The sequence below is a fragment of the Garra rufa genome, chromosome 5, assembly GCF_049309525.1.
Source record: "Garra rufa chromosome 5, GarRuf1.0, whole genome shotgun sequence".
NCBI classification, from domain to species: Eukaryota; Metazoa; Chordata; class Actinopteri; order Cypriniformes; family Cyprinidae; genus Garra; species Garra rufa.
The window spans coordinates 37,842,442-37,864,777 of record NC_133365.1 but is presented as its reverse complement, the minus strand read 5'-3'; the positions used below and the strand labels follow the sequence as shown (position 1 = coordinate 37,864,777).

The window sequence follows — 22,336 nt, the reverse complement described above, 5'->3', positions numbered from 1 at the left end:
ACTGTCTTTTAATTTTTTTACAGTAATGTGCATTTTGCAGTTTGTTTACATGGTGTACAATGGATGCACATATTTATGACTTCTTGTTACAGTGTTCATTTAAAATAAAAGTTGTTTAAAATAAACAACTGTGTGCACCCTATTATTAATGTGCATTTCAGTAATAAACTTAAGTAGGAGAGTTTCAGTTACCAGCATTTATATCAAAATATGGATCCCATGTCTGCAAAACTAACATTTTAAATGAAATATTGATAGCTAATCGATATCGAATCGAATCAAATCGAAATCGAAATCGAATCGAATCGAAATCATAAAAATAAGAATCGAATCGAATCGCCGAATTGGTCACAATATCCAGCCCTAATATTTAGCATGTCACGACCCTGCTGAAAGACTGACCTGGATTCAGTCAACATCAGTCCAGACTCATCTGGTATTTAAACGTGCATGAGAGGCCTATGGCTAGTATTAGTAGGATGCTTGCCAAGCATGACTAGATTAAATGAGAAAAACACAAATGAATGAATCATACACGATTTAGGACAAACAAGCCAAAAAAGATGGAAGGTTACTTTTGTCACAGGACTGAAAATTACTTACATTGGTCAGCCTAATAAATCCATAATTGAATTTCGACCAGTTCCCGTAACTGCCATAAACATGTCCATCTCAAATTTTAGATTAGCGTGTAAAAGAATGCAATTTAGCATTCTTAAAATTATTACCTGAGTTCTCAAAAATAAACGATTAATACACGACCATTCAAAAGTTTGAGTCTGTTAGATTTTTTAAAATTAAGTCTACTGCTAAAATACCATTTGCTAAAATATTGTGAAATATTATTTAGTTTAAAACAACCGTTTTCTATTTTAATTTATTTTAAAATGTAATTTATTCCTGTGATGGCAACGTTTAATTTTCTGCAGCCGTTACTCCAGTCTTCAGTGCCACATCATCTTTATAAATATTACATTATATAACACTATAAATGTCTTTACTGCCAGTTTTGATCAATTTAATATGCCCTTGCTAAATTAAAGGAAAATAAAATGGAAATATATTTTTTCATCATGTCTTATTTTATCTTTGGCACCAAAAGAGAAAGAAATGGGGAAAAAAGAGCTCAAAATAGCCTAGTAAATTAGGTAAGTGACACCCCACTTACAACTTCTTTTATTCATCTTTTTCTTCATGTAAGAGTGGGCCATTTGTCAATTTTATGGGTTTGGCTTCCGGCCTCATCCACATCCAGCTAATTTTAGCTGTGCAAAACAGCTTGTTTTGCTGCTTGATATTGCAAATTGGTGTGTCTTACCATATTGTTTTAATGTATTATCTTAATTATGAACACACTGGTTTGTAGTGCAAACAGTTTTACAGTTTACTGCATGTTTTTATTCTTTTTGTTATTTCCCTATAGTGGCTAATGAACCAGAAGTCTCATCCATTAGCTTACTTCCACGTTAAGAAAAAAGTGAATACATTTTTGTGTTCATGATCACAGTGTTCCAGTCTGAAATATAGTTATCATATCATACCTGTGATAAGTTCCCGAACTTCCATGTCATTGGTTTTCCTCAGCAGACGGATGAGAGCTGGAATCCCATCACAGCTCTTGATGGCCACCTTGTTATCGTGGTCCTTGCCGTAGGAGATGTTTCTCAAAGCTCCACAAGCCTTGCGATGGACTTCTGCTTTAGGGTGGTCCAGCAAACCCACCAGCACTGGGATCCCCTTCAGCTGCCTAACATCCTTTTTTATCTTGTCATTTTCATAGCAGAGATGCTGCAAGTAGGCAGCTGCATTAGATTTGACCGGATCGATGGGATGACCTAGCATGGCGATGACCTCAGGCAGGTCGGGGTCCCTCCAGCGCGGGTCTTTGCGAATGCTGTCAATCGAAGGAGAGCGACGTCCACCCATGCGGTCTAGACTGGCCAAGCTGCCCCTCTCGGGTTGGGCAAGAGGTGCTGGGTACATGCCATGGATGTAGGGGTGTCTTTCATCGATTAATTCAGCCTCGATAGGGTCCTCATAGCCTCTGTAACAAATGAAGAAAAAGAGAGCGATTTTGAAGAGATTTATAAGTCATTCGATTGTATTAACCGCACACAAATAACAGGAAAGAGTGAAAAACTCTAAGTAAGACAGAGACAGAGAAAAAGGTGATTGCTTTAGTTATTAACCATGGTGTCAACGAATCCACAGCACTAGTCAATAAGAAAAACTGCTGCTATTTCTGTATTAATTGTGTCTGTCAGGACACAGTGATGTTCTCTCTTTCTTTAATTAATGATGGATGGGATACAGCACGAGGGAAAACAGAGAGCCCGCATGGCTCAGAGCAAATATAGAACAGACTAGAATCAAAGAGAGAGAGGAAGAGAGACAGATGGATAGAGAGCGATGGATGGCTTCCCTAATAGGAGTAATCTGAATACAGCGTAGTAAAGCATCACTTCTATTGGGAGAATCCCAGCTCTGGACTATTCTAAGAGATCCGTATCACAAGCAAGCAATCAATATGCTGGGATAGAAAAGGAAATAATCAATGTGCATTTCTGAAATATTCATTGTAAACTGAGACTGACAATGCTTTGAAAATTCACAGTAGAAATACAGTCAAACCAAAATGTATTCAGACACATTTCTCACATTATCACAGATTACTCGCTATAGTTTAGAAAGTGGTAATAAAATATGTCTAAAAGTCAAGCGTTAAACTGTTTCAGAACAAAATCATCTTGATAACCTTTTGATAGAAAGGTATGTAACAGAAAATGGTGAGGTCAATTTGTCAAATCAAATTTTTGGTCCCAAGTTTTACTGGTAGTCCACTGTATGGAGAATTTTTGGGTATAATATGTCATAGTTTACTTTATTTTGCTATCCTCACTTACATAAATCAACTATAGTGTCCTGCACCCACTAGTAAAAAACTATATAAAAAATTATATCTGGTGTCTGAATAATTTTTGCTACTGCTATTGTGCTGTCTTTGAAAGTGTAAAAAAAAAAAGACATAAAAAGTCCAAAGTAGATGGAAAAAAGCTGTAATGCAACATGGAAGAACCATTAAGCCAACCAAATAGCCCTATAGGCTGAAAATACAGTTTGCAAACAAATGCTCAGTGGGAACATTTCCTGGTACTTCAGGCACCTCGGAAATTAGCCATTGTATCACTTTATTAAAACGGAGCTGATAAAACATATAATTTCCAAAAAACTGACCCGCTGCTCCACAGTCGGTAGCAAGAGATTTGCATTTCTCTGAGGCATCACACAAACTCTGAAGTGGCATTGGCTGCTTTTAACTTCTAAAGTCAGTGGAAGGAAAAATACTTAATAGACTACCATGCAAAATTTTGGGGGTCAGAAAGTTATTTTAATGCAAGAAATGAATACACTAATACAGTAAAAGTGACAGACTTTTACATTGTTAAAAAAATCCAAATAAACGCTGTCCTTTTGAATTTTAAATGCCACCTTGGCGAGCAAAACATTAAAAGAATTAATTTTAAATTAACATTATTTATACACTACCAGTCACTTCTGCTCACCAAGCCTGCATTTATTTGATCCAAAAGCATCCTTGCTATTTAAAAGTATTTTGTTAATTAATAAATAAATAATAATTAAAAAATTATACTGACTCCAAGCTTTTGAATGGTAGAGTGTGTAATGTTCCGAAAGCTTTTTATTTGATATAACCTTTGGATCTTTCTATTCATCAAAAAAAAATCCTAAAAAAAAAAAAAATTACTCAACTGTTTTAACAGTTGAACAGTAAATCAACATATTAGAATGATTTCTGAAGGATCGATGCTTAAAATTTAAACTTGATCACAAGAATAAATTACATTTTAAAATGTATTCAAATAAAAAGCAGTTATTTTAAATAGTAAAAACATTTCACAATATTACTGCTTTTGCTGAATTTTGGATCAAATAATTGCAGGCTTGGTGAGCAGAGGAGACTTTTTACAAACTTACTGTGCAAAAACTTTTGACTGGTAGTGTATATTATTATTAATTATACGTCAAATACATATTTAAAAATACACTTAATGTCTGCTGGGTTTCTATTACTTTTCACATGTTTTCAGAAGTGTCAGCTTATATGTGACCCTGGACCACAAAACCAGTCTTAAGTCGCTGGGGTATATTTGTAGCAATAGCCAAAAATACATTGTATGGGTCAAAATTATTGATTTTTCTTTTATGTCAAAAATCATTAGGAAATTAAGTAAAGATCATGTTCCATGAAGATTTTTTGTCAAATTCCTACTGTAAACCTATCAAAAGGTAATTTTTGATTAGTAATATGCATTGCTAAGAACTTAATTTGGACAACTTTAAAGGTGATTTTCTCAGTATTTTGATTTTTTGCACCCTTAGATTCCAGATTTTCAAATAGATGTATCTCAGCCAAATATTGTCCTATCCTAACAAACCATGCATCAATAGAAAGCTTATTTACTAAGCTTTCATATGATGTATATATCTCAGTTTTGTAAAATTTAACCTTATGACTGGTTTTGTGGTCCAGGGTCACATATATGAGGCTGTGTATTCAATAACCTGCAACATCCAACAAATTCAAACAATAAATAAAGCAGCAACTGATTTTGTTTGTTATCCAAAAAGAATCTACGCACATCTCACATTTACAATAACTTTTATTAACATAAACATTCTTATTCTCTGTGTGTGTTCATGCTGCAGGCGGCTGGATGCTCTCATGAGCCCATGTTTTTTTACTCAAACAGTTCATGTCCTCTACAGCACAGAAGTTGAAATAACATGTCTGGGGCTGTGCTGTACACATCAGGGAGGTTACATCAATCTCAGACAGGAGTCTCAGCATGCTTCATTATCAGTGTGAACAAAACAGAGATGTCCCTGTGGTGGTACTTCTAAATTGGCATAGAAATATTAAGCCCCTGTGCCACTCACTCACCATCACTCTTTCTCTCTCTCCATTTCCAGCTCATTTTCTGTCCCCATCTCACTCTAGTTGGGAAAAAACAAGGTGTACCAGAAATTCAGCGCGCTAGGGACCAAATGTGCAAATATAAAGCCACCACTATAATCTAACAGCACTCATGAATCCACAGAGGAAATGTTGTTTAGATCTCAATCCTTTGCTGTGTTTGTAATCTGAACAGCTACAAGAAAAACACACTTCAAATTCTTATACATATTATATATATACACAGTATATGATCAGATTTTATCGCTTAGAAAAAGACAGCGCAGAAAAGACAGTTAAGAAAAAAACTGCTGAAGACTGGATTTGAAAAAGAAATCGGATTTACGCACAGTGTGAACAAAGTCTTTGATGTGTGACTTGACAAAATGGGCCACAGCTGAGAATGTTGGCGGTTGTGAGGGATGCACTTTTAATGAGAGTTTTATGTTAATTATGTACTGCAACTTTGGAGGTGATTTGAGGGCACATTACAGAGGGAGGAAATCTCAGCAAGCTGTTACATGGCAGCGCTTGAAATGAACAGTTCATACATCTGACATCGTAAATTGATGATATGGTCATGAAATGGGGCATTAACTCTATGATGGAACATGAAGAACACATCATTTGATTAGTCCCAGAAGAAAAAAGACTTTTAAGCACACTTACTGGGAATGACAAAGCAGGGGTACAACATGTTGTCAGATGACTGTCAATCTCCTAGCATTTGAACTTTTTTGAAAACTGGAGTAATAATGCTGAAAATCCCTTCACAAGAATAAATTACCTTTTCAAATTAAAATAGCTATTTTAAATTGCAATAATATTTCATAATATTAATATTTTACTATATTATGATCAAGTAAATGTTAACCTTGGTGACTTTCAAAAACATTTTAAACATCTTACCGACCTTAAATATTTGAGTGGTAGCATTATATGGTCACTTTAAAAGCAATTCTTATTAAATAAATATGAAAAATATGTGAGTTTTCCACTTTTATTTCATCTAGTGGGTATTTTACCTTATTTTTCAATGTGGAAGTAAGCTGTTTTCTGGCCTAAAACTGTTAATAATTAAGATAATACACTACCAGTCAAAAGTTTTTTTTTTGTTTTTTTTTTTTTTGGCATTTTGATAGAACAGATCAGACGTGACAGGAAGTGAAGTGGGAGAGAGATTCAAGTCGGGATTCGAACACAGGATGCCGGAAGCGCAACGGCGCTGTATGTCAACGCGCTGCCCACAAGGCTATCGGCGCCGACCAGTCAAAAGTTTTTGAACAGTCCAATTTTTTATGTTTTTTAAATAAGTCTCTTCTGCTCACTAATTTGATATAAAGTACAGCAAAAACAGTAGAATTTTGAAATACCTTTACTATTTAAAATAACTGTTTTCTATTTGAACATATTTTAAAATGTAATTTATTCCTGTGATTTCAAAGCTGAATTTTTAGTATCATTACTTCAGTCACATGATCCTCCAGAAATCATTATAATATTATGATTTGCTCAAAAACATTTATTTTTATTATTATTATTATTATATTGAAAACAGCTGATAACATTTTTTTCAGGAAAAATAGCATTTATCTGAAGCACTTATCACTTTAGATCAATTTAAAGCATCCTTGCTAAATAAAAGTATTAATTTCTATGTTTTCTTTCCCATAACAAAAACTTTCTATTTATCAAAGAATCCTGAACAAAAAAATGTACTCAACTGTTTTAAATATTAATAATAATAATAATAAAAATAAATGTTTTTTGAACAGCAAATAAAGACACTGAAGACTGGAGTAATGATGCTAAAAATTCAGCTTTGAAATCACAGGAATACATTACATTTTAAAAGATATTCAAATAGAAAGCAGTTACTTTAAATAGTTAAAATATTTCACAATATTACTGCTTTTGCTGTATTTTGGATCAAATAAATGCAGTAATTATTTAAAAAAAACATAAAAAATATTACTGTTCAAAAACTTTTGACTGGTAGTGTACATTAAAATAATAAGGTAAGACACACCATTTTGCAATATCAAGCAGCAAAACAAGCTGTTTTATACAGCTAAAAACAGCTGGAAGTGGATGAGACCAGAAGCCAGACACATTAAATTTACAAATGGCTGCGCCTGCTCTTACGGGAGAAAAATAAGGTAGATAATAAAGGTACTTCATTTAAGTTTGCACAACACAAGTAAAATAGCAAATCCATTTAATTCAACTGTTGGTTGCAAAAAAAGATTACTGTAATTGTCTTTTAAACTGAATTTAATTATCTTCACTTAAGTTCAGTTATGTTTTTCTATATTTTTCTATATCCTCTAGCAACACTAAGTCCTTTAGTAAATTACAGTGTGGCCAATTATGAATCATTTCTTCTATCCGTAATCCCAAGTGTAATCAGAGACAGTCGAAGTTGTGAAAAAGCTAATGGGAGAGACTGAAATGGTCAGTGTGGTCCAAGGTGGCCATTGGGTGAAATGACTTAGCAGATTTTGACACAATGATAAACTACTACTCTTAATTCTAGTGTCAGTTTGCAGTTCATTTAACACTGCTGCAACACCCAGCTCTGGTCAACATTCATTACCATCATCACCATTTGTTTTATTATTGCAACATGCCAAGAGATTTCATGCAAATTAAGAGAGTGGTTACTGACCACATGGTAAGTTTGGAAGCATTTTATTGCTTTGGAAATGCCATCCAAGTGCCATTCAGTGTCAGAATGATGAAACAATCATTAACTGACGTAATGTCTGAATGGCGACCGGTGCCAGACCTGTTGGGAGTAAACCAACATTAACATGGCAGGCACACAGGATACATTATTTCTAGTCGAGTTAAACAGTTCAATACTCTTCCCACCAAGACTCATGCTGATGCAAATAATTAACCAGAACAACTAATATAGAAAGGGCACACAAGCTCAGCCAGCACGACTCATGTTTGATGGTGTGTATGACCGAGTATAATGCGATTTACAGAGTGACTTACTGGCACCGTCTCTTCCGACCTTTATTGCTGTGTTTTCCAAGACCGGGAGTCATCTCATCTTGTTATTCACACCCAGAAAACAACTTACTAATGTCTGTTCCAAGACATTCTAGAAACAGTAAAAAGCTGTTTGACTAGAACTGAGATGGTTCTATTATTCAAGCTAAGCACTGGACTAAAAATAACTACAGCAGCATATTATTTTAAGTACTTTTCATCCAAAACTAAGCTTGAGATTGAAAAGATTGGGTCAGCTTAGACAAAAAGGTATTTCTCTCAGACTCACCAAGTACTGATTAAGAGTGGTCATTTGTGGTAATTTCATATAAAAGCATCTCTTAAAAGAACAGTTCATGAATAATTACACTACCAGTCGAAAGTTTTTGAACACTAAAACGTCTCTTCTGCTCAGCAAGCCTGCATTTATTTGATCTAAAGTACAGCAAAAGCAGTAATATTGTGAAATATTTTTACTATTTAAAATAACTGCTTTCTATTTGAATATGTTTTAAATTGTAATTTATTTCAGTGATCAAAGCTAAATTTTCTGCATATTTCCTCTCGTCTTCAGTGTCACATGATCCTTCAGAAATCATTCTAATATGCTGATTTGCTGTACAAGGAACATTTTGTATTATTATTATTATTATCAATATTTAAAACAGTTGAGTACATTCAGGATTCTTTTATGAATAGAAAGATCCAAAGATGGTACAAAAGATTTTTATTTCAGATGAATGCTGTTCTTCTAAACTTTTCATTCATCAAAGAAACCTGAAAAAATTGTACTCAGCTTTTTTTTTCTAGCATAAAAATAATATCAATTAATGTTTTTTTGAGCATCAAATCGGAATATTAGAATGATTTCTGAAGGGTCATGTCACTGGAGTAATGATGCTAAAAAATCAGCTTTGATATCACAGGAATAAATTACATTTTAAAATATATTTAAACAGAAAACAGTTATTTTAAATAGTAAAAATATAAAAAAAAAAAAAAAAAAACATTAAAATCCTAGTGTTCAAAAACTTTTGACTGGCAGTGTACCTACTTTTTTCACCATGAATCAACAAATTAAACTCAAGAAAGTCAAGAATCGCATCAATTAATGAATCAGTCTTTTAAGTCAATTCTTCTCAACGAACTGGTTGATTTAGTGTACAAATCATAATGAAGGATTTGTTTAGGAATCAGACTATGTTCAACTTGATTCAGTGATCTGTTTACAGTTTCTGAATTAACAGCCAGCTGGAGAGTAAGATTATGAACAATAATTGAATAATAACTTTTGTCAAATTTAGTTCTGGTCCACACACAAAGCTACTACGCTATTAGCTTTCAGCTATCATGAGTGCTTTTATCATGCTTTTAACAGCCACTGCCAATGTAATTGCATGGACAGGACCATAAAAAGTATGAAAAATATCCATGTTTTTGTACCACAAAAGGAAATAATACGGGTTTGGAACCATATGAAGGTGAGTAAATAATGAATTTCAGCCAAAAATAATTTTGTGCCAAAAAGCTTCTGCCAGAACTCATTAGAAAGCTGCCACAATGGTGTCAGGTGCAGACTGAAAATGGATATGACCAAAAGAGTAGATCACTCTGAGACAACGAGAGGTCTTAAAATTATCGTTCAAAACACTGCCATTGTGTAGATAGTTTCATCTCTTTCCTTCTCTCTCTCTCCTACACACACACACACACACACACACACACACACAGACTGAGGACTTTGCAAATTGAAATTATTTAAACAGTTCAGATGTCTGGACCCTGTGGACTGAGCGATGGGAATGTCAAGATTTGCATTTAAATTGCTGCCATTGTATATACGAGTGTATTCATAACACGTGAAAGCACTTTGACTAAACATGATGCTCTTGCACTAGATGTGGTGCTCTGAAGTTATTACAACAAATTCTATGCCACGATAATGAGCCAAATGTTCTTCATGTTCCAGAAATATGTGTGTTTGTGTTTTATGTTGGTTGCCAGCAAAAACCACATAGTTATGTGCCCATTACTACATCCATTTTGTTCTCCCATCATTTCCTTTCTCTGAATTATTTATTTCTAGATTTTTTGGATAAATGCCTATGCCTCTGAATAGAAAACTAGGAAAATATTAGCATATTTGTAAGAGTTTTATATTATTCCAAGAGTCACACAGTACTGAGATTTCACACATTTGAATAATCACTCACTCCACTATTATAATGAGCAATTACTTGTGGATTCAAGTGAGAAAAAAAGTAACAGATCTTTCATTTCATTTGACAAATTTGCACCTGATGAAATGCTTTAAAAATAAATCATGAATCACAATAAATAATAATATTACTGGGGTCATGATCTGCCGTTTTTGATTATTTTGTACTCGTCTCTGAGGTCCACTTATAATGTTATCAAGATTTTAACATCAAAATACATCACAATTTAGAATAAATAGTAATAGGCTATTTTCTGTACTGTTTTTACCCCCCTCATCAGAACGGTCTGTTTGAATAGGCATGGAGGATTGTAGACTACAGTAGACTAAATGCTCACTGCTATGATTGGCTCATAGTTGTATTTGTTTGACAGCCTAAATCCTTCATAGATGGACGCTGATGTGATTTAGGTCAAAACGCATAAATACTCAGTATCAAATAATCTGTAATATCTGTGCAATAGTGAGCATGTGATAAAAACAGTTGATCACGCTACTGTTGACATTACTGTTGGATAAAATATAGTCAACAGCATCGTCTTTTAGTTTCAATGTTTTTGAAAATCCTGTGTCGAGCTGTGCCTTGCTTGTAAACGAATCTGTGGTAAAATGACCAAGTTCTTACTAACAGGGTCTGGAGCTTTATTAAAAAATAAAGTTCATAAAGTTCTTTCCTAATTTTGGAATCAGAAGGAAGGCAATGCAAAGACTGTGTTTTTCCACAACCTGGCACTGCAGTGTCTTGTTTTTGCGCTTGCCTCTCGTTATTTACACTATGTGCGCGAATCGTTGGGTGGGGCTAAACAGGCAGTGATGTAGAAGCAGGCGTTGATCACCTTCTGCAGAGGCGGTGTTTAGCCACACTATTCATCATAAAGTGGCACATTCACAACCTGTTGTTTTGGTAGATTGGCTTCAATATAAGGTGTTTTAACACTAACTAGAAAGTTTTGAGTTCTGAAACTTAAAGGATGTTTTTATAGTATAATGACCTCTTATATGTCAAAAGATCAAGGGAATTTTAGATTTCTCAGTTCACGACCCCTTATTAAAATTACTGTATTGTCTTGAATTGAAACATAACATTTCTGAAAATTCTGGGGGGTCAAATTAAACTTCATACACTGTTTAACAGTTCCATTAGTGATTATTACAATACCCCTTTTGTAAAAAAAATAAAAAAATAAAAATAAAAAAGGATAAGAACACTCATTACAGCAATTTCTAATGGAAACAATTTACATAGATTGCACTATATGTTAGAAATCAGACCACACTGGTTGCACTGTATGTGCTCGATTCACAAGGAAAAAAACAAAACAAAAACAAAAGTGGAATAATTTGTTTGGGAATCGGACTACACTGGTTGCACTGTATGTGTCTGACTCACTAGAAAGAACCGACTCATTAGAATCATTTGTTCGGGAATTGGACTACACTGGTAGCATTGTATGTGTTTGAATCACTAAAGAACTGACTCATTAGAATAATTTGTTTGGGAATTGAACTACACTGGTTGCACTGTAAGTGTTTGATTTACTAGAAAGAAACGACTTATTAAAATCATTTGTTCAGGAATTGGACTACACTGGTTGCACTGTAAACGTTTGATTCACTAGAAAGAAACGACTTATTAAAATCATTTGTTCAGGAATTGAACTACACTGGTTGCACTGTAAGTGTTTGATTCACTAGAAAGAAACGACTTATTAAAATCATTTGTTCAGGAATTGAACTACACTGGTTGCACTGTAAGTGTGTGATTCACTAGAAAGAAACGACTTATTAAAATCATTTGTTCAGGAATTGAACTACACTGGTTGCACTGTAAGTGTTTGATTCACTAGAAAGAAACGACTTATTAAAATCATTTGTTCAGGAATTGAACTACACTGGTTGCACTGTAAGTGTTTGATTCACTAGAAAGAAACGACTTATTAAAATCATTTGTTCAGGAATTGAACTACACTGGTTGCACTGTAAGTGTGTGATTCACTAGAAAGAAACGACTTATTAAAATCATTTGTTCAGGAATTGAACTACACTGGTTGCACTGTAAGTGTTTGATTCACTAGAAAGAAACGACTTATTAAAATCATTTGTTCAGGAATTGAACTACACTGGTTGCACTGTAAACGTTTGATTTACTAGAAAGATCCAAATCATTACAATTATTTGTTTGGGAATCAAGCAACCTGGTCTCATGACAAAAACGTACCTGGGGTAACTTTTTCACAAGACGCGAAATACATTCCAATAAGTACGTATCACTGCAGTTTCCAAATAAAAACCACTAGAGGTGGTAAAACAGCGAGCACTTTAAATCGTTATTGTACACAGTTATGACTACAGCTCCATATGTTTTGCTTTCCGGTGTTCCGACAAATAATGCTACATATCAGATCATGCTACCAACATTGTATTTTTAATACAGTAAGGGCAGGTTTAGGGTTGGGGTAGGTTGACATGACAGACAGGGTAGCACAAATAGACAACAACGGATGTAACAAGCTTGCTCGGTACGGAGTTGGACTTAGGATGTGGAATCCTTGGGTACAAATCCTGTGAAAAACACTACTCTCGATAAAAGAGCTAAAAGATGAGAAATCGAAAAACAAGCTAAAACGGCATGCTTGCGATTCCATTTTTACATAACATTCACCTTTGTTCATATGTTACCTGGTAGGTAAAATGCCAAATAAATAACATTTTCTACCTATTAGATTGTGTTTTATTAACGTCTACACCTACCCCAACCCTAAAACTAACTTTACCATAAAACATACTATATGAACGTTCATCTGTTCCAGGGGAAAAAACCAACACTCTTGTGCCACTCAGTGGACATTTTACATCAAATATGTCACGAAACGTACATGGCAGTACATATTTCGTGTCCCACGAAAAAGTTTCCACAGTTACGTTTTCGCCATGAGACCAAGTAGGAAACACTGGCAGTGTTGTATGTTTCTGATTCCCTATAAATATAAACTTCTCACAAGATTAATTTGTTCAGGAATCAGACTACACTGATGCTCTGACTGTTTTCTGGTGTGGATTCAGAAACTCTGAGTGTTTTAGCATGATATTCTGCTTTACAAGAGGAAGAATGCATTGAAAACCAAACTGGTACTAAATAAGAACTCCATTCCACTCTAAATTACTATATAACACTTTTCACCAACTCAGTTTTTCAGTCTAGTTCCCATCGCCAAACTTCCATATAAAGGACAGAATATTTTTTTTTTCTGTCAACACTATATAATGGTTGTCAGTTCAGCATGAGCGCATAGAGGAAGTGGTCCCCGGTGGTCTCCAGGGAGATTTCTGCATGACGACCTTATGGCTGCTCCGCTGTGGCACTGGTGGCAGGTGCAGGGAGGATCAGCCAAGGAGAGATGAACCATTAGAGATATGGCTGGAGACGAGACGCCCCCTTTGTCTGGCAGTGTTCACCAGAGACTATTAATCACTCTGACAACAACAGCTCCACTGAGATAGAGAAAGAGGGATAAAGAAGAGACCTCGAGTCGGCGTAACAAATTAAACGCACTGGAACTGTCTAATCCATGCAAACACAACACTGGCAACCAATTCTTTGCTAAATGTCGCGATTTTGGCTGTTTTATAATTGCGGGTTTCCAAACTGCAAAGCAATAAGCTCTAATTAACATATTCATTTTACACATTCATTAGTGAGATTTTTGTCAGCATCTGTTATTATGGGAATGCTAATGATGGATGCAAAATGCAAGACTTTGACATTCGAAGTAAGAGGGGTGACATCACTGCTAATTACACTATAATTTTGGCACGGATGTACACAAATACATTACGGGCTGAAATACAGGAAGAGGTCAAAAAGTTGTGACGGTGATTGCCTACTCTATATGTGTGTGCGTCCTAATTAAAAAGACACTGTGCTCCTGCAACACACAGGACCGTCAAAACTGCTGCAGATCCTCATAATGAGGAATGTGCTGATATTGACTAGAGGAGTATGACAAGAAAAATATGTTTCACGATAACAACAATCTCTCCTTGCCTCCCTGTTCTGTCATACAAGATAAAAATACTGCAAAAATCTTCTATCTTCATCTACTATACAGAAAGAAATCACTCTTCATTACACATATGCAGCCCCCTGCTGTATGTCAGCTGTCATTTGCTTTGCATTTTCTAATCTCCGCAAAGAGCAAGCTGGGGTCAGAACAACTGAAAATGTGTCCTTTTAAAGGAGGAAAATATTTTTCAACTGTCTTTGGTTGTGAAAGCAAAGGTCACTCAGCTCAAGAGGAAGAACATTCAGGGTTGGAGAGAAAACTGAGACCTCACTTAACTCTATCACAAACACACATTAGCAAAACAATCAAGAAAAGTGCACAGTCTTTAGTCCCCTTATCATGCCTTTTTTTCAGTATCAGAGCGCTATATTGAGTTTGTAAGATATATCGATATATTTTTTATAAATTATATAGTATGAGGCAATACTTTTTATATCTATGTATATAATATACAGTAGTTTGATACGAGCACATATGAATAAAAGCAGAGGACACAGAGTGAGCTGCTGAAGAGAAACTGCATAATCCAGTTTGTTCTAAACATGAGACATGCTTTACATTAAGGGCCTTAAAATAACTCGTAAGATATAGACAACAAGTATAGTTTAAAGCGGCTTGCTGTGACAGATACATCTGCTGCTGACAGAGACGCTACCTGCGTTTTTAAATGTGTTAGAGATGTGTTTTTTTATATTCTCCATCTGTAAATGTTAGAAGGTCATGGAAATATTTCCATTTTGCTGTCAAGAGTGCATGAGCCTTCTGCATGCGATTCTCCGCTAAACTTTGCAGACTTCAGTGAACAAGCGCCGACACTTAGTAAACAGACGGAGTAGGACCTGACTAAAATATACATTTTCTAAAATATTTGTAGTTGGACAGTAAATGTGCCATGTGTAGAATTTTAAACCTGCATGATAGCAGTAACTGTAAAGTGACTATTGTAATGGCGTAATCAAAACAATGCAATTATCATGTGCTTTTGTTTTCATTTCTTTTCATTTTTAGTTTTAGTGAATTTAAAACATTTTGGAAAAAAATGCCCTACTATCTGGCACAATGATAAAAAAAGTAAATAAAAAAGTTTATTTATTAATTAATTAATTTATAATAAATACACTACCAGTCAAAAGTTTTTGAACATTAAGATTTTTTGTTTTTTCAAGAATTCTCTTGCTCACCAAGCCTGAATTTATTTGATCCAAATACAGCAAAAACAGTAATATTGTGAAATATTTTTTGCATTTAAAATTTTCAATTTGAGTCTATTTTAAAATGTAATTTATTCCTGTGATTAAATTTTCAGCATCATTACTTCAGTGTCACATGATCTTTCAGAAATCACTCTAATATGCTGATTTGCTGTTTAAGAAACATTGATTATTATTATTAATAATAATAATAATAATATTTAAAACAGTTGAATACATAAATAATAAATAAATAAAAAGCACTATACCATTCAAAAGCTTGGAGTCAGTATTTTTTTAAGTAATTATATAAATTAATACTTTTATTTAGCAAGGATGCTTTAAATTTATCAAAAGTGATGATAAAGACATTTATAATGTTACAAAAGATTTTTATTTTAGATAAATGATGTTTTTCTGAACTTTCTATTCATAAAAGAAACCTGAAAAAATTCTATTCAGCTGTTTTTAACATAATAATAATAATGATAATAAATGTTTTTGAGCAGCAAATCAGAATATTAGAATGATTTCTAAAGGACTGTGTGACTGGAGTAATGATGCTAAAAATTTAGCTTTGAAATCACAGAAATAAATTACATTTTGAAATATATACAAATAGAAAACAGTTATTTTAAATAATAAAAATATTTCAAAATTGCACTGTTTTTGCTGGACTCTAGATCAAATAAATGCAGGCTTGGTGAGAAGAGACTTCTTTAAAAAACATTTACTGTTTAAAAACCTTTCACTGGTAGTGTAACTGTAAATAATCAATAAATAGTTTCATAGATACAATATTTTAGATTGTTTTATGTACACACAAAAAAAAAAAAAAAAAACGATAATAATGTAACTTCATGTATCAGTGCTCCTTCATATCTTGTTGGATACTAAAAGCTACCTCTGCTGAGCAATAACCTTCCATTATGTGAAAGCAGAACCTGCATCTATGTGCTTCCCAAGAGCTGGAGCATTTGAATTTCTTCAATAGGCAATCACATCAAAGCTGCTTACAATTCTGACAAAAGACAGAGCTAACCCACAGGAGCACGAGCAAACAAACCAAATCAACTGCGCGATTCTTACCTCACGCGGGGGCCGTTGCGCAATGGCTCTCGAATGGTACGTCCAGGCAGCGTGCGGCGGTTAGCCGTGGAATAATCAGGCTCTAAGTCGTACGGCTCTTCTTCATCTGGGCCGAGACTGCGGCGGTCGTCTTCCAGTCCGTAGGGTTCGGGTTGGAAGCGCTCAGGCTGAGAACGATTGAGATCCACAGTGCTACTTCCCATTGGGACTTGAGGCTGGGCCACATGCCCATAGTCATCCTTGCGGATGGGGAGAGTGTAGCTGTTCTCCGGTCGGTATCCACCGGTGGGCATGTAGGGCCGATAGGGCCTGTAATTGACTCCGCGAGACAGACTTCCGTAGTTGTCGGCCACGTCTCCGTATCCATCGTGAAGTGCGTAGTGGCGAAACTGACTGTCTGGAGTGTCATTGTAGGAGTCGCTGTAATTGTTGTACGAGCGTGTGAGGGTGGAAGTAGCCTGGGGTGTGATGAAGCGTTCGCCGTTCTTCATGTAGCGCCGATCAATGGAGTCAGTGTAGCTTCCCAGCGGAGATGAGCCTTCTGGAAGAGGAAGGCCGTCGGGACCCAGTGGCACCTGTCGAACTGTTCGTGTTGTTACTGTCTTGACCATTTTAGTGACCTAGAAGGATGGAAGAAGCAAGAGTTAGCAGTATTTCAAGTCTTAATAACTGAAGTGAAAGTTTGTGCTTTTTATGCAGAACTAGAGTAAGCCATTTCCTGTCTTGGATGCCTTATGCATGTGATACGAGGGCCATTCAAAATGCAGCCATTATGTCAGATTGCTCAAATCATTGCAGCCAAAACAACCACAGGCATTTATGAGTGAAATGCAGCACACTGACTTAGTGGTCTAAAATCAGCAGGGAAGTGGATGTCACACTGTGAGCTAGCTGAGTAGCAGTGAAATGACTGAAGATCTTTTCCAGTCTTTTAAAAGGCTTTGAGTTTCTCAGTAATGAAACCGCTGGAACTGAAAATATAAGGCTTGTGGGTGCTTGGTTGTAGGTGTTACAAAGTTTCTCATCACTAAAACTTTGCGACAGTTAAGTTTCCCCAGCAGCAACAAACTTACTTTACAGCTTAAACTAAGGGACTGAGGTTATATTTAGCTACAGAAAACATTTCACAAGCTACATTTTTGTTGCAACATTAAATGCTGTCCACTTATCACCTTGCATTTTTTTTAACACTGTTGTTCAAAAATGTGTGATCACTACAATTTTATAAAAATAAATTATTACTTTTATTCAGCAAGGAAGCATTAAATTCATCAAAACTTTGTGACAGCGAAAGCTTTTATAATGTTACAAAAAAATAGCATTTTTTAAATACATTTTTATTTAAATTTCACACCCATCAGCGTATCTTGAAAAAATTTAGCACAATTTCCAATATTATGCAGAACAACTGTTTTCAACATTGAAAATAATAAAGATGTTTCTAGACCAGCAAGTCAGCATATTAGAATGATTTCTGAAGGATAATGTGACATTGAAGACTCCAGTAATGCCAGTTGAAAATTACTTTGCTTTCAAATAAATAAATGACAGTTAAAATATATTAAAAGAGAAAACAGTTATTTTAAACTGTAATAATATTTCACAATATTATTTTTTTTTTAATCAGTATTTTTGATAAAAATAAATATAGCCATAGTAATCATAAGAGACTACTTTCAAAATCTTGAAAAAAAATCTTACTAACCCCAAACTTTTGAATGGTAGTGTATATATTTGACGATAAAAATTAAATTAAATAATAATAACAATAATTACAAAAGTTATATTTTATTTTATTACTGGTTTGTGCAAAATATACTAACTTTTGCAAATCTGATCATAGAAAATTAAATAAAAACTAAATGAATTTTTTTTCATAGCTGATATTTATTTACAAACCCCCAAAAATAGTTTCCCATTTCGAACATTAGTTTTTATTTTAATATTTACTAGTATTCTTACATAGATAACTGTGTCACGAAGAGTCGCATTTCAACAAAAACTGCTGCTGCATATACAGTTGAGGTCAAAAGTTTACATACACCTTGCAGAATCTGCTAAATGTTAATTATTTTATCAAAATAAGAGCGATTATACTAAATGCATGTTATTTATTTTAATTGCTCCCTAATGCTCCAGAAGGAAAAAAATGCATTAAGAGCCAGGGGTGTAAACTTTTGAACAGAATGAAGATGTGTACATTTTTCTTATTTTGCCTAAATATATTTATTTTTTCATTTAGGGCTGCCCTTCAGAAGCTAGAGAAGATACTTACATGTTCCCCAGAAGACAAAAGTTAATTTTATTCTGATCTTCAAATTCAAAATGTTAAAGTTTTCATCCCCTGGTTCTTAATGCATTGTTTTGAACCAGCTGAAGCATCAGTGAGTGTTTGATCCTTCTGTAATAGTTGCATATGAGTCCCTCAGTTGTCCTTAGTGTAAAAAGGTGGATCTCAAAATCATACAGTCATTGTTGGAAAGGGTTCAAATGCACAAAAAAGCTAAAAAAACACCTGGTGGGACCTGAAGGATTGTTCTGAAGAATAGCAGGCAGTTTAACCGTTCAGGACAAACAAGGGACTCATAAACAATTATAACTAAATAAAAAAATACACAGCTGTGGATTATTCAGGTAACAACACAGTATTAAGAATAAATAATTAAAATTTTGCAAGGTGTATGTAAACTTTTGACCTGTATGACAAGCCATTGATTTGACTTGGTAAACTTTTAACAGACCCTTCTGGGGAGCCTTAGAGTAAACCATTACCCACATACTAAGATAGAACAGTGCACATGACAACAGTAAATCAATCAACATAAGGACTGCCACCAAACTACACAGACCTGAGTGATGTTCTAGTTCTCTGTGTCTATCACAGGGCCCTGACGTCTTTATGACTCAACTTAAATAAATCACTATTCCCCTCTGAGTGCTAATCCAGTCCCTTATTCTACAAAATGTCTGCCTGTCAAGAGGATGGAGTGCTGCTGCTCCTGAAGGTTCAATGCTGATACAGAAACCAATTTGCTGCTCAATGAATTCTGCAAAGCAATTAATTGGCTATTTTGTCCATGGCTGTAAATTCATCTTGGAAATTAATGAGCTTGATAAAAATTAATTGTCATTGGAGATGAACCATGACTGCTTGAATCTGTGTGTGAACCCTTACAAGCCACATGGCCAGTTGTCAGTGTGTAATATCTCAAGGGATGTGTCTATGTCTAAAGGGGAAAAAGATCTGTAACCACAGTCACAGCTACAGTGTATCACCCTTACGGTCTCCAGTATGGGTTTAACCAATGGAGAACACAGCTTTTTTGGGGAACTGCAGTTAATTTTAACAAACATCATTAAGATGAAAGCAGCAATCTCACTGATGGCAATTTAACTGGGGGTGGTCGACAAACTGTTGCACGGCTGTTTGCAAGCAGGCATTTACACTCGATTGCAGTATCCAACTGTATTCATGAGGTGAATTGCATGTGCAGCTGTAAGGTGAACTGTCTGCACTCCTACTAGTTGTTGCCAGTGTTGCTACTTTGTTGCATCGCCAATTGTCTCTGTTGCTCATGCTGTTTCAAACCAGCAACTCAATTACATGTCTAAGTGGCTCGTTTCTACAAGTTGCTGTCAGTGTGAACACCCCTTAACACCCACACACAAAGTTAACATGTTAAAACACACACCACTGTGAGATGCAGAAATCATGCTTCAACAATGATTTTTGAACAGTAAAAATGAGTTATTATACTGTTCAAGATGATACACTAGGTAAGATGGTTGTGCTTCATCAGCCTCCAGAAAAAAAGTTATTGAAGAGAAATAACGAGTTCATCAACAGGGCAAGTCACACGAGCTCTATAGGAGTGTGCATCTATGATGCAATTTCTTCGGCATGATATCAAAACTGGCAAGAATAAGCAATGTTTTTGGTCTTATTGAGAATAGATTTTTTCCAAATTAAAAATAAAATGTTCTAATGAAAATACTGTAGAATTACTTGGAGGAGTGCTCTCCTGAATAAGGCTTGATTTAACACAAATATTACTATATAATATTAAAGGTGTTTTTTTTTTAAAATATAAACATTTCAATGGTGGCTATCATAAAAACTTAAAAATTGAAGAACAGTAAAAATTATGAATGAAGTAATAATGAATGTTGTGCATATGTGCATACATTTAGCAAAATGCTCCTCTCTAAAGTTTATTTTTCTAGCTGATTAACGAGTTTATGGTCACCGAATGTTTTTTCTGAGGTAAATGTGACGTTACATGACATTGTTTACAAACTGTTATAGTGACGTCTTCCTGCGGTTGAAACACTGATTGAGTGATTACATGAGATTGGATATTGGTAAGTTGTACTATTTCTTTTAAAATACCTTTGGATGTTTATTTAGTGCTGTAACTGGTATTAAAGCGGAGGAGATGATTAGTTCATGTGCCGCTTCTCTTGAACTGAGGCGCTACAGCGATCTGTCTCTTAACATTAAACAGTGCCAAAACTGCATTTATTGTTTGAATACTGTAATAAAATTAACAACACTTCAAATCTGATGCATTGTTTCATATCAAAAGTAAGCTACAAAAGTAAAGCACAAAGCTCATTGCGAATTATTGGATGGGAGGTGCGCTAAAATGTTCCATTCATTAACTGAAAACAGGCTAGACTTTAAAAAAATAAAGGTGCTTCACGATGCCATAGAAGAACCTTTCTTGTCTAAATAGTCCACGAAATGAAATATTAGTTGAAATATTATAAAAATGACCTCGTTCAAAAGTTTACATACACTATATTTGTTTCTTATTTGTGTTGTTACCGGAATGCTCCACAGCTGAGTGTTTTTTTGTTGTGATAGTTGTTCATGAGTACCTTGAACTGTCCGCTGTTCTTCAGAAAAAAATCCTTCAGGTCCCACAAATTCTTTGGTTTTTCATCTTTTTTTTGTATTTTGTGTACAACTGAGGGACTCAAATGCAACTATTACAGAAGGTTCAAACACTCACTGATGCTTCAGAAGGAAACATAATGCATTAAAAGCCGGGGATGAAGATCAGGGTAAATTGAAGTTATTTTGTCTTCTGGGAAACATGTAAGGATCTTCTGTAGCTTCTGAAGGGCAGTACTAAATGAAAAAAAAAATGATATTAAAGGCAAAATAAGAAAAATGTAGCCTACACATCTTTATTCTTTTTAAAACTTTTCACCCCGGCTCTTAATGCATTGTTTTTACTTCTGGAGCATCAGTGAGCATTTGAACCTTCTGTAATAGTTGGATATGAGTCCCTCAGTTGTCCTCAGTGTGAAAAGATGGATCTCAAAATCATACAATCATTGTTGGAAAGGGTTCAAATACACAAAATTGCTGAAAAACCAAAGAATTTGTGGAACCTGAAGGATTTTTCTGAAGAACAGCGGGCAGTTTAACTGTTTAGGACAAATAAGGGACTCATGAACAACTATCAGTAAAGAAAAAAAAAACCCACAGCTGTGAATCATTCAGGTAACAACACAGTATTAAGAATCACGTGAATGTAAACTTTTGAACAGGGTCATTTTTATAAATTCATCTTTTTTCTTTTGTGGACTATATGTAAACATATTTAATGTGAAATATCTTATTCAAGTTAGTACTAAATAAAAAAAAACATCATGCATTTTGTATCATCCCTCTTACTTTGGTAAAATAATTAACATTTTGCAGATTCTGCAAGGTGTATGTAAACTTTTGACCTCAACTGTATATACATTTTAAATATATATAATATTTTTTACATATTTATAAATATAT

At 34.6% G+C, this 22,336-nt stretch overlaps 1 protein-coding gene across 15 annotated transcripts in view; it reads right to left on the bottom strand.

Annotated features, from left to right (window-relative positions):
• arvcfb (ARVCF delta catenin family member b) overlaps positions 1-22,336 on the bottom strand; it is a 331,914-nt gene that overhangs the window by 84,821 nt on the left and 224,757 nt on the right. For all 15 annotated transcript variants that reach the window (XM_073840202.1, XM_073840214.1, XM_073840211.1 and 12 more), the window contains 2 exons: positions 16,537-17,156; positions 1,542-2,044 (listed from right to left, as the gene is read on the bottom strand). In XM_073840202.1, coding sequence (XP_073696303.1) covers positions 1,542-2,044; positions 16,537-17,156 — 1,123 coding nt within the window. The remainder of the gene's footprint in view (positions 1-1,541; positions 2,045-16,536; positions 17,157-22,336) is intronic.